We start from the raw sequence: 13,990 nt of genomic DNA, 5'->3' as shown, positions 1-13,990 counted from the left end.
TTGTTTGCTAGACTAAAGCGATAGCCATCGGAAACCTGTTGCACAATCGTGGCATCATCTGCACAGTGCACTAGCTAGGCACGTACCGTACATAGTATGTGGTACGTAGGTACCTCACTATCTACCCCTCGGCCAGTGCGTCCCGTTACGAGGCTCCACATAACAGTGATTCTCGAGATGGCCGGGCCATCTGTTAGTCGCAGCTAGATCTTTCCTTGTACGGTCTACGCACTTCTGGTGCGCTCAGGAATTCCGAGATAGAGTGATTGTGTTGCTGTTCTTTGTTTAGAGATTTTGAATTGAACTTTCGTTGTTCGTGATTCGTATAACAATTTACAAGTTACCTAAATGATGTTCAGGTCTGAACAATAAATTAAGTTGTGCTCAAGTAGATAAGGCAGGATCGGTAGATGCGTGTGCGTTTCGCCCCAACACCTCGCAGTTCCCCTGAATACGAGTGCTCGTCGTCCACCGCCTGCGACTCATCCTGCTGCACTGAAGGCTCCCGGCGCCAGCGAGCGAGGCACAGCGCACCAGCCGTCCTACAACTTTACTCAAAAATAATCAAAAGTAAAAAGATGAAGAGACGAAGACCCGTCGTGGTGGCTACGTTGAAGGACCTCTGTCTGGACGTTCTTGTGCATAATGTACGATCACATTTATTCCTACACTTACTGTTAACTTTAATCGCATACCTGCATACACTTGAGAGATCAATTTTGTCATCAATCATTCTCCTGAGAATGGTCATCAAAAGGCATTGACCTCAGGAGTCAAGCAGTCGGCAATGAATTATATCCTTTCAAAATGATACCTTTAGATACAATACACACGAATGCTACGGTCACCTGAGTGTTGCAAAGCTTATTATTACTGACATACCTGGGCCCTAATATTGTTTATCAATATTCGTTCCAGTTCCACTCGCTAGGTATGTGTTTGGTAGTACTCTGCCATGCGATTATGTCCCTCTGTAGCATAGGGAGTTTGTACTGTTGTCCTATGGTTGTCCCGCAGTGCAATATGCATTTATTTCCGTTGAAGCGAAACAGCCAGACGTCATTTGTCACGGATTAGCAGACACGATAAAAGTCCATGTCTGCGTGAATTGCATTAATTTCTCACAGTACTAACTTAAATTACGTAATGATAAGTAAATCGTTATCAGGTTGCACGCGAAATTATTGTATGAAGACCTTATCTAATTGATATTAAAGAAGTGTGGGAACTCATTCAGTTGGCTGTTATGTAGGTTATTTACTTGAATTAAAATACCTATACGCGTATTAGTACTTAGCTAGGTAGGTCAATGTTAAATGAATAGTGAGCTGTAAAACACATGCACCAGAGAAGGTACTTAACCCTTTTGTTTGAACTTGTCCGTGTCTCAGCAGGCTTATTTTATGTTAAGGCCCGGCCTTTTCTCAAGTTATGTACCTATCTAAAATAAGTTAAGTACTAACAATTACATGATCTAATAAAGTTCATTTAGTTGTAGATAAATTCTTGAGGAAAGTTTACCAGATGATTATGTAGATGTAGGCACTTAGTTCCATTTATCGAAAGCATGCTGTTGGTACCTACGTATAAACCTGAAGAAGATTACTACTAGATTAACTTACATAAAGGTAAAGCTATACTACTTATACTTATGCTATACGTAAATAAACTTTTTTCGCAAATTAAATTATTGACCTTGCCGTCATTTTAATGTAAGTATTATAAAAATACTAGGATTTTCTTCGCAGCGCTGCGGTAACGGTAATGCATTCTTGTTGTAAGTAAATAGCAAATCGGTTACAGCTCTGTTTCGTTTCCGTTGTAGTGAGGAATGGGGGCAAGGACGATGGGTAGACTAGTCACTATTTCCGCCATTTATCTTCTAACTGCCATGCCTAAGTCTCTGGTAGGTATGTGACTGGATAATCATGATTGCATTTCACGTCTAGGCCCTAGGTACGCCAGAGTACATACATGTGCAATTTCTATCCATGTTTACAGCAACATAAAATCCGGATTAGTGTAAATTATCCATAAGCCTTAATATGGTTGGAAGGGTATCGAAATTAGGACACGTAACTCGTAGTATAGATATAGATATAGATCCTATCATATAGTGAGTTACTTACCTATAAATGTATAAGCACAGTACGCCAAGCTTCTGCTCAGACGTAAAGTAGGACTTGCTAGTAAGACTGCTTACTGGGATTCTTCTAGGAAATTTGGTACTTATTGGTACTGCGGTATTATTTTAATTTTATTTTTTACGTAATATAAATCTATTTTACGATATAAGATCCCTTATTGTATTGATGGGTATTTTTATCTAACCACCTAAGAAGCAACAAAACCATGGAAATAAAGAAAAAGACATGGAAATATAGTTCGCAAAGCCAAGAAGTGCCGGTCAGACAAGAAAGTAATTGCGTTAATAGTGCCGGCAACGCTCATTACGTTATGTCACAGTTATGGTTGTGAACTATGTAATTTTCCGACCGGCTGCAATTCTGTGTCATTTGCCCGCTTCATATTTCTGTGCTGGAGGTATTACGCGAATTAATTTGTATCCATTTGAATGTATAATTAACTTTGTTCTTCCGATTTATTTAAGGCGAATCTTTTGTTGCGGTAATAATTACCTACTTGTCATTGATATCGTTATAAGTAAATTTTCAACATGTTTTTGTGAATTTTAATCATTATCTATTTATCTATCTACTCGATCCTATCGTTTGAAAGCCATTTAATTAGTCAAAGTACCTGGCTAACTTGAAAAGAACCTGCGTCTGTATCCTCATTCTCATTATGTCGCGCTACTGGGCCACTACGGCTCCAAAAGTCTAGGTGCATACATTTTTATTATGTATTTATAACCTCTACGTCTCCCCACAGCCTCAGACCTTCGCCCTGCAAATGGGCGGGAACGACGAGGAGGGCGACCCGGTGTGGCCGCGCGAGGAGCTCGGGCCGGCCGGCGTGGACGACATGACGCGGCTGCACGACCTGCACGAGGCCGCCTTGCTGTGGAACCTCAAGCTGCGGTATGAGCAGGGCCTCATCTACACATACGCCGGCTCCATCCTGGTGGCCGTCAACCCGTACAGGCCGGTGGATTCGCTTTACGGCTTGCAGACTGCCAGAAGGTTTGTGAATACGTTTCTTGCCAATTAATTCAATTATAATTGACACATTTGACATCATTAAATAATAATGTTATTGTCTTCAGGTACCACGCCGCAGAAGCATTAGGTGACCTTCCACCCCATTTATTTGCCATAGCAGCCGCTGCGAGGGCCTCCCTCCCTCACCCGCAAGCCATACTTATCTCCGGGGAATCCGGGGCAGGGAAAACAGAGTCAACCAAATTAGCCGTCCAGTTCTTAGCGGCGGTCGCGCCGGCGCCGCCCGGCCGCGCGCCCGTCTCCGAACAGATCCTGGAAGCAGCACCCTTGTTAGAGGCGTTTGGCAATGCCAGGACACCAAAAAATCACAACTCTAGTCGTTTTGGTAAACTCCTAGAATTATACTTCAAAGACGGTTCGCTGGCCGGTGCGAGAGTTGCTCATTATTTATTAGAGAAGTCAAGAATAGTCACACAGTCTCCTGGAGAAAGAAATTATCATGTGTTTTACGAATTATTAGCTGGATTAGATGAGGAGCAACGACGCGCGAGGGGGTTGTTGACAGCGGAGCACTACTTCTACTTGAACCAAGGAGGAGACTCGGGCGGCGCGGGCGCCGGCGCCGACTGGGCCGCGCTCTGCGGAGCCATGCAGGTGCTCGGCATCGGAGACTCCGAGCGAGAGGACATTATAAGAGTACTCGCCGCAGTATTACATTTAGGCAACGTCTACTTTCATAGAAGACAGCTGAGACACGGACAAGAAGGAGTGCAGCTTGGAGGAGGCGCTGAAGTGCGCTGGGCTGCACATTTACTGAAAGTACCAGCTGAAGATTTAGCTAAAGCTTTGACTACAAGAGTAACAGCGGCGAGAGCAGAGAGAATGAGGTCCCCTCTGCCGATAGACCAGGCTTTGGACGCCCGTGATGCGTTCGCCAAAGCTCTTTACTCCTCTCTCTTCAACTGGCTGGTCCTGCGAATCAACTCCATCGTGCACAGAGGGGGTCTGCACGATGCTCACCGGATCTCACTTCTGGATATCTTCGGTTTCGAAGATCTGGAAGAGAACTCGTTCGAGCAACTCTGCATAAACTACGCGAATGAAACGCTACAACATTACTTCAACAAACATATATTTAAATTGGAGCAGCAAGAATACCAGAAAGAAAGGCTGGAGTGGACTCATTTGGCATGGAATGACAACTCGCCAGGTAAACTACATCAACTCACTCATTAGACCTGCCCCCGTATTATGTAACTCCGAGTGGGGTTGGTTGGTATAAAATGGCTGACAACTTAGAGCATTATTAATTAATAACTTTTTACTGACTTATCTGATTTCAGAAACGTTTATGTTGAATGTAAGGATATATTGGTAGGCTTCTTGCATATTTCTTTCACTAAGATTTTTGGTGTTTTCGGTTAATAAGTCTCTAAGTTGATTAATATCAATTATCACCGGTTGCTAACTCTCAAAAAGTTACAAAATACGGGGGCTGTCCAGATGAAGCGTTTTACGCGCGAGTCCACTTCAATTTATGTTGCGCCCAGATACCGCGTTTTACGCGATGCAGATGCGAGTGGACTCGTGTGTAAAGCGTCTCATCTGGCCAGTGCCTTAGTGCCTCTTGAACAACTTTTGTTGCCAAAGTATTTACATAATTTCCTAATTTCCCAGTGATTCAGCTGCTGAGCAAGAAGCCGGTGGGCATCCTGCACCTGCTGGACGACGAGAGCAACTTCCCGCGCGCGTCCGACGCCTCCTTCCTGGAGAAGTGCCACTACAACCACGCGCTCAATGAGCTGTATTCGCGCCCGCGGCTCGGGGCTAATGAGTTTGGAGTGAGTATTTATTTAAATACTTACGTATATTCATCGACCTATAGGTAGATACAACCAAAGAATAATAACCACTACTTGAGCGCTGACAGACAAAAACCAGAGGTCATATTAACTAGCTTTGGCGTACCCGGCGTGATCTCTGGTTCTTGCTGGACAGATGCACAGTCTTTAATTCGCACCAGTAGTAGTAACGAATACCACCAACATATTTTATACTTACATAGCTATTAGCTAGTTACGTGTTCGGTAAGCAAAAAGTTAAAGTTAAAGCTAAAAACCCTATCGCTCTGTCTGTCTAGTCACTCTGAAAAGTAGGTCATTTATGAGAACCTAGAGGTAATGAAAAAACACAAGATCATTGAAGATTAAAAATAATGTGTAGATTTTATCTTTACGACTCTTGTCTCATTCGAATATCAGATAGACTACGTTGTAAAACCGGAACGAAGTAATAAATATTGGAGAGATCGGTAAAATTAATTTTAAATGGCCCGAAAGTTGACGCAAGAAATTATTAACACTTAAGTTATCTCATTAACAATCTTTTCAAAAATGATTTAACTTAGTAGGTAATTAATAGTTTTTAATAAATAATAATAAAAAATAAATATGTGGGGATATCTCACACACGGCCATCCGACCCTAAGCTAGGCAGAACCTGTGTTATGGGTGTCGGACAGCTGATATATCTACACAAAATAGATAGATACTAAATATAAATATCAGCACCCAAGACCCGAGTACAAATACCTGTCTTTAAACAAATATCTGCCCCAGCCGGGAATCGAGCCCGGGACCTTAGGCATAGCAGTCAGGGCCACTAACCACTACGCCATTCGACCGTCTTAAACTTTGTTAGTAAGTTCCTTAAACATGCCCTAAACATAATCTATTATTGTTCGCAGATAAAACATTATGCCGGTCAAGTATGGTACAACGTAGAGGGTTTTCTCGACAAGAACCGAGATGCTCTCCGAGCGGATGTCCTGGAGCTCCTCTGCAGCAGCGAGGTGCCCCTCGTGGCTGAGATGTCCACGCAACTGAGGGTGCAACATGACGCGAACAAAACCCTGCCAAGGGGAGCCAACGGCAGATTTGTCACCATGAAGCCTAGGACTCCTACCGTCGCAGCAAGGTAAGTCTTGCCTATGGAAGATAGACCTATAAATTCTCTAATAATAATCCAGATCCCAGGGGAAGCCGCAAGAAGGACCCTTTTATGAATCTACGTTATTCTTTTTCAGGTTCTCCGATAGCTTATATCAACTCCTGGAGTCCATGTCCCGTTGCAATCCGTGGTTCGTCCGATGTATCAAGCCCAACACAGAAAAGTCACCAATGAAGTTTGACCTTCCATGTGTACTATCCCAACTCCGATACACTGGAATGTTGGATACCATCAAAATACGCCAGACTGGGTATCCCATCAGAATACCATTCCAAGCCTTTGTGGAAAGATACAGGTGAGCCTTTAAATTACTTATTCGAAGGTAAAATTATTTTGTTAATCTGTGTTAAAAAAAAAAACTTTGACATTGATTATTTATTATTTATTTATTTATTTATAAACATTGCAGTGATACATAGGGTACAGAAGAATTCCCACAAAACCAATATTTTTGGTTTGACTGTGGGTAAACGGTGACATTTTAATTAAGCTGTTATTTAAAAATTAACAAAATAAACAATATATTGACTGTGTCAAGTGAGCAGTGCAAGGAAGGCACCACTCTCAATCATAATAAGTTTTAGGTATCGTAATAAGTTTTAAGTAAATGTTTTTTTAATAATGTTTTAAATAAAGATAATTTTTTCTCATTTTTAATACTTACCGGTAATTCATTATATAATTTGGGTATTTGTTTACAGAGCATTCTTCCACCAAAATAATTATTTGTATATGGTATTTGGTACCTTCCTTGCACAGCCCCTCTTGTGCCGCAAGTATGCTGGATAGGTATTTTATGTTCTTCACTACCATGGCTGTTTACAAGGAGGAGATATTTATGCTTAAGGCTTGCTGGTAAAATGTTACATGTTTCAAAAAGGATTCTATAATCGTGGTTACATTTAGCTTTTGTCTTTTTATCTATAATTAATTTTAAGAATTTTATTTGCATTTTTTCTATCTTTTCAATATGAGTTTTGAATGTAAGTCCATAACAGTGCAGAGAATAACCAATTATACTGTCAACCAGGGCTAGATAAAGACATTTCAATATACTTCTAGGTACTTTAAAGCTTAGTTGATAGAATTTACTTAATAAAATTCTTAATTTGTTCATAACATAATCTACATGTTTGATCCATCCGAAGTTCTCATCTATTTGCATACCAAGGTAAGTGACTTGTTCGACTCGTTCTATAGACCCACACGTGCAGTGATTTTGCATTCTATGAAAACATTCGTACGAATGTGTTATTATATTACAAGTGTTATTTGATAATAAAGCATACGGTGAGTGAATGACTAACATTTTGGTTTTATCTGCATTAATTATTATTCCATTATCGTGTGACCATTTAATTACGTTATCTACGTCCTCTTGCACAAGACGCTGGACCTCGGCCATATCACGGCCCGCGAGGAACGCGCACAGGTCATCCGCAAACATGTACGCCGAGCAGTGCCGCAGCACCCGGCATAGGCTGTTGACCAGCATCAGGTAGCACACGGGCCCGGCCGCCGAGCCCTGCGGCACCCCGCAGCGCACGCCCCGCGGCTCGCTGAGCGAGTCCGCCACACGCACGCGGTAAGAGCGCGAGGTGAGGTAGTCTCGGAACCACTCGTTCATTGGCCCCCTCACCCCGCACTCCCCCATGGCGCGAAGCAGCATCTCGTGCTCGAGGGTGTCGAACGCTTTCTTGAAATCAAAAAATATTGCTACAATAAATTGTTTGTTATTGAGATGTGTATTAATATTGTCTGTAAAGTTAGTTAAAAGAGTTCCAGTACTTCTGCCTCTCTGGAAACCATGTTGATTAGGGTCCAAGATGTTGTTATTGCTTAAGAATGAGCCTAATTGGTTCACAATACATTTTTCAATGACTTTCTCTATGCTTGACAAAATGGCGATGGGTCTATAGTTAGTAGTTAATTTGTGATCACCTTTTTTAAATATGGGGCGTAGAATAGCTTCTTTTAAACGTTCAGGGAACTTAGAATGGATCACACAGAGGTTGGTAAGTTTAGCAATTATGGGGCTTATTTTATCTATAATACATTTTAAATCACACATTCTTATGAGATCGCTACCTGCTGATTTTCTTACACTCATGTTACGAATTATCTTATACACATCTTTACTTGTTACCGGTTGCCATCTCATAGAGATAGGTGCTTCTTTTACATAATTCTCTCTGGACAGGAACTTAGTATCACAATTATGTCTTATCTGTTCAATTTCATCTTTAAAAGTATTGACACTGACAGTTGACACATTGCACTTGTTTATTTATATTTGTGTTTTGTTTTGTTTAAAATGGCGGGAAGGGAAGTTAACTTGCTCAAGAAAACGAAAATTTAAAACTTTTGCTGAAAAAAATAATTCAGTAAAAGGTATTACGACACTACCCTTCCTATTTACATGATCCGGTGATAAAAAACAAAAATACTCATTTACATAAAATAAAATGACAATCAGAATTATTTTGTACATGAAGGTAGGTAACTAAGTAAGTACCGAAATTCAATAACAATCCCACTTTTTCTGGCTTACACATCGCAATAAATCTATCACTTCATAACAATACTACGAAGTAGTAGGGGGTGTAACTCGATAACAATAACTGATATGCGGTAATCGTTGCAGATACCTGTTGACTTCGACACCGGCGCGCGCGACGCCGTACCGAGAGGTTTGCAACTCGATTCTAGCTGAGATGCCCGCTACTGGAGCTGGTAAGTTTATTAAATACTTACCTACTTATTAAATAGTACTCATTATAAACCCTGTATCTTCGTGATGACTCAAAGATTAAGATCATAAAATACCTTTGAGCTATTACACTCTAACCTTTCATAACCATTCGTATGGAGATATCTGAGGCGTAGGTGAAACAATGGATGAGGCAATAGGTACCTACATTATGTGCAATTGAATATGATTTTGAGATTATGTTACTTACCAACTGTTGGTTAGAAGCAATGATTGAGTGGGTTTTGAATTTTGCATGTTTGTAACTTGGGTGTGAATATTTATTCACACTTTCATAAATTAACAGATTATGTACTGCTCATTATCAATTCAGTATTAATAGGCACTACTGGTGTAAAGTTGATTTCCTATCGCCTAGTTAAATTTTTCAATTCATAAAATATGTTTTGTTTTTTCTTTAGACACTTCCTATTTAGCATCTAACATTTCTGGTATAAAGGCTACTGGTGTGGTGATACAAAAATAAACACTGAAGATCTATTAGTCATCCCATTGTTTTTTCACTCTGCCTCAGACTTACCTACCATTACCATATTTCAACAGTATAAGACTGATGGTATTCATTATTCACTTGATATTTTTTTTGTTTTTACTAAATTGCTATTTAAATGTGAAATATTGAGTTCTTTTAATATTTAGTACATAAGTTAGTTTTTTTCATAACAAGAGTGTCAATAAATTATTTCAGCGGGTGCAGACTACCAGCTTGGTGCCGCTCGAGTGTTCATACGGGAAGCCCTACACTTCGCACTGGAGCGAGCCAGGGCTGACAAACTGAGGGCGGCTGCCACCAAACTGCAAGCCCATGTCAGGGGACATCTGACCAGGTAAAAAGAACAATTTATTTACAATCTCAGCAGTTAATTAAGTTAGTAGGTTGAAATTAGTCTTCTGAGTGGTAGATAGTCTGCCTTTAATAAGTCCTTTTGTAAGTTGCATGTGATAGGTCCACAACACTCCTCACTCTTCTGGTTCCTGATCAACTATAAGTACCAACTAAAGTCTTTCAGTGCTCAAACTCACACTTTTTACCATTTCTGTTCTCCTGTGGTCTTCCTTGGTTATTTATACTTCGGTCTATAAATAACTTAGACAGCACAACACAGTATGTAAACTCACCTAAATACATTCATTTTCAGAAAGCGCTACAACCAAATGAAGCACTCAGCCATTCGCATCCAGTCGTGGTGGCGCGGCGCAGCAGCACGCAGACGCTTCGTGGTCGCCCGACGTGGCGTGGTACGAGCCCAGGCCATAGTGAGAGGGAAGCGGGCGCGCCGGCGGTATGCCATGCTCAAGGACCAGTATAGACGGAAGATTGAGGCGCAGAAGGTTGCTGCCAAGTAAGTGTAGTCTATGTTAATCGTATTGGTGGATTAAAATCTCTGAGACTTAGAAACGCTTGCGAAGTTCCATATAAAACTACCTAATCCTGTGCCCCGGAGTAGCATACAAAGAAATTGTCACCGTCAGAAATTGTCGTGAAATGATTATAGCCAGTGAGATCAGTTTTCAGTCGCCGACTGTCCAGGGTGCGACGGACGTATATTAGGTACAGCCGATAAGTCACTTGAGTCACTCTCCAATGGCATCTACTTACAAAACCACAACCTCCACTGTTCAAACAAACAACCAACAACATCCTCCCACCTTTCAGACGTCGCGCAGCCGAACAGAAGGCGAAAGCAGAAAGCCTGCAAGTGCTGGAGGTGCCGGCGGAGCTCGCCTTCATCCTGTCCAAGGTGGACGAGTGGCAGCCGCCGCACACCGAAAGGAACTTGGCTAAGGTATGCTTATGTCGTTTATTTATATTTTTATATTTAAGTACCTATATTAAATTATCCACCCATATGAGTAGTTGGACAAAATCATCTACATATGTTTAGCCGATACGCGATTTTATTGGCTGAATGTGTAGAGTATTTTTTAGGATTTACATAATTTGTTTCACCCACCACTATGTAACCTTTTGGGTTAAAAAGGAACTATTTAAAAAGTTTCTTACAGAAGGTTAAAAACAATATTAATAAAGTCTATAATCCTAGGTATCCGGCTCAGTGTACTCAGAAGACGAGCGCATTCAGCTGCCGCGCGACTTGCAGCAGTTCGCGTTCTCCAAATACAGCTCAGTGTATTTCGCCGACGGAGGACAACTCAGCCCCAAGAAGTACCCCATCACACGACCCTTCCTGGCTAAAGCTGCTGTCAGGTAATATTCAACTCTATTCTAAATTATCGAGAGACCATGAAACATTTTTAAAGAGAAAAAAATCATACTTATTAATAAACGTGTACGATATTCTTTTACGAGTATTTACCGTTCAGCTGTTATTATTTATTTGTGATTGCTGTGTGTATTATGTTTATATAAACTATATTTTTTCCTGTTGCAGAGACCAAGACTTCAACGATGCGGTAGCAACATTCAAACTGATATTGAGATGGTGCGATGAATCTGCAGCTGGAAATGACGCTAGACAAAAGGTAATACACATATATACTTAAAGTCAAACTATGGGTACCTACAATTTTCACGTTATCGCTAAAAGAAAACTAGTATACAGGTTGTTGCTAAAGTGGTATAGTAGTGGTAGGCGGAAATAGGGAAACTTAGCCTTCAACTCACCATTCTGAATAACTATTCCTTCTACGGCTTTTAAAAAGTATCGGAAAAAGTATATTTTGTCCACTTCATAGTCACGTGACCGACAAACTTTCTACGCAGAAGCAACGTTTAATCAACTTGTAATTATTCCTCTCCAGGTGCTAGCAGACTACATAGCGTCCCGCGGCATCGGCTCGCGCGGGCTGCGCGACGAGATCCTCGTGCAGCTGTGCAACCAGGCGAGCGCCGCCGCCGCCGAGCGCGTGTGGCCGCTGCTGCACCACTGCCTGTGCGCCTTCCAGCCCTCGCCCGCCTTGCACAAGTATGTAGTGATGGCTAGTGATGAAGATTAAGACCTAGGTGGATAATTCGCAACCACATGACTTCAAAGTCGCCGTCAGTGACGTATCAGAATGTAACTTATACTGACGATTTTATTAACAATTTGACACACACCGCTACACCGGTACAGGTGGTGAAGAATTTGCACACAGTACAGCTGTAGCAACTCAGTTACAACCTCAATACAGTCAACTTAAACTTAAAACCCTTACAGTCTCTAATCACATAAATCTCCTCAGATACCTGATCCGCTTCGTCTCGGAGCGTGCCCCGGCGCGCTACCGCCCCGCCCTACTGCGTCTACTCGCGTCCAGCGCGTCCAACACGGCGCGGGCCAGCGGCGTGGCGCGGCGCTGCCCGCCCACGCTGCTCGAGTGCCACAGCCGCGCCGGCGCCGACAAGCACTTGCCTCTCACGCTCTATGATGGTATACCTTTTTCCCAACTAGGTATATTTGAACAACCAACTTTGGCTAGGCTTACTGTAAAAAAATAACTACATAAAATTGACTATAATATTTACAGATGGCTCCTTAAGCGACCGTGCCTAATTCCCCAGTTCTAATTGGTTGGTTCAGTCGCAATTATTTCTCCCCAACAATTTAATTGGTCAGAAGCTGAAAGGCACACTCTATTGTGCGCCAAAGTTTGACTTGGTTTTCTTCCCCATTCCACCAGTCTTACAAACCTGTATTTGTGTTCCTCAGATTCCCTACACCACGTCGGAGTAGAATCGTGGACGACGTGCGAGCGCGCGGCGAGCATGGCGCTGGCGGCCGCGGGCGTGGCGCGCGCCGCCGCCGGCTGGACGCTCACCATGGAGCACAATGGACAGCTCACTGGTAACTCACTCACTACACCATCATCATGATAAGCCCTTACTGCCAGCCTTACATTTTATTTCTAGACTTACTTAACAAACTCGGCTTACGGATTCCAACCAGGAGGACCCGCTCTCGGCCCCTCCTTTCCATCCCTCGTTCAATAGCAATTATAGACAAAACACTTTTGTAATTAGAGCTGCCGAAACATACAACCGTCTATGTAGCAATACCGGTGTTGATCTATTTTATAGTAGTTATAACACAATTAAGGACCACATTATTAATAAATTTGTTAGCTCACTGTGATGCTAATCGTAAATTTTAAGTAAAGTATAAGGTTTCTATATGTGAAAACCTTTAACTGGCATGTTTGTTACAATTAACTTTACTATACCTAGTTTTATAATTCCATGCTGTTGGTTTTCCATGCTTCATTAATTAATAAATAAATTCTCCGCAGAATGGGCCGGCTGCGAGTACGCGCTGGACACAGTGGGTGAGATGGAGAGTGTGACGTCACAGTGCATAATGTCTCAGTCGGGGCCTTTACGAGCCGCTAACACGCCGCCCGCGCCGCCGCCGCGCGCCTCCAGCGATCCTGATCACAAGCCTAAGGTAAATGTTGTCTTTATGTCTAGAGTTACAAGGTTCTACTGTCTTGAATACTTTCTCTACTTCGGCTAGAACCAAATCGAGGGCTATCACGTGACTACCGTTAGTCATTCATAGCTTATTTTCTTTGACTAGAATTAAATAAATTATTGATATCAAAACCTCATGTTTGTTACAGGTCCCACCGCCAGAACCACCAAAGTCTCGATCACCGAGTATTCAGCGTCTGTTACAAGACTCCATCGACGAAGGACTCTCAGAATATAACTGGAAGATCGAACGAGACGACACGAAACATTCCAGCGAATACAGCTCCAGGAAAACATCACACGACATACTGTCTCGAGAGTCGGCCCTAAACGAGCGATACTTCGAACAAAACTCAGACAAAGTCAGGAGCCGATCGCTCGACAACTTACTAGGCGACAACCCTACGCCTCAACCGTCCAATTTGGTTAACTTGGGGTTGTCACAATCTCGTTTGAACGACAGATACCATTCTGTGGAGAGATTGCACGGTGGAGCGCCCAGTGTGACCAGTTCTAAGGCCATGGAGATGGACTACGGGACTGGTTCTAGGGCTGTGCCATCGCGTTATATAAAATCTCAGTACGCGGGCAAGCGGGCACCCGCTGGTTCGCAGTCTAGTCGCGCTTACATAGAGAAGAGCAACGAGTTTAGTGGTGTTAGGTAAGTTTTTTACATTC

The 13,990-nt window shown here is 42.3% G+C and overlaps 1 protein-coding gene across 1 annotated transcript in view; it reads left to right on the top strand.

Moving 5' to 3' along the window:
- The window catches only part of LOC105380456 (unconventional myosin-XV), a 90,112-nt gene that overhangs the window by 28,496 nt on the left and 47,626 nt on the right, over positions 1–13,990 (top strand). The window contains exons 3-18 of the mRNA XM_048626990.1: positions 2,893–3,143; positions 3,227–4,332; positions 4,800–4,963; positions 5,869–6,098; positions 6,208–6,426; positions 8,776–8,864; positions 9,590–9,728; positions 10,041–10,244; positions 10,559–10,688; positions 10,947–11,110; positions 11,295–11,385; positions 11,665–11,828; positions 12,088–12,275; positions 12,555–12,689; positions 13,132–13,286; positions 13,462–13,973. Of these exons, the coding sequence (XP_048482947.1) occupies positions 2,893–3,143; positions 3,227–4,332; positions 4,800–4,963; positions 5,869–6,098; positions 6,208–6,426; positions 8,776–8,864; positions 9,590–9,728; positions 10,041–10,244; positions 10,559–10,688; positions 10,947–11,110; positions 11,295–11,385; positions 11,665–11,828; positions 12,088–12,275; positions 12,555–12,689; positions 13,132–13,286; positions 13,462–13,973 (3,941 nt within the window). The remainder of the gene's footprint in view (positions 1–2,892; positions 3,144–3,226; positions 4,333–4,799; positions 4,964–5,868; positions 6,099–6,207; positions 6,427–8,775; positions 8,865–9,589; positions 9,729–10,040; positions 10,245–10,558; positions 10,689–10,946; positions 11,111–11,294; positions 11,386–11,664; positions 11,829–12,087; positions 12,276–12,554; positions 12,690–13,131; positions 13,287–13,461; positions 13,974–13,990) is intronic.

The sequence above is a fragment of the Plutella xylostella genome, chromosome 17 (genome assembly GCF_932276165.1).
Source record: "Plutella xylostella chromosome 17, ilPluXylo3.1, whole genome shotgun sequence".
Lineage (NCBI taxonomy): Eukaryota > Metazoa > Arthropoda > Insecta > Lepidoptera > Plutellidae > Plutella > Plutella xylostella.
This window is presented reverse-complemented; position numbering and strand designations above follow the sequence as displayed.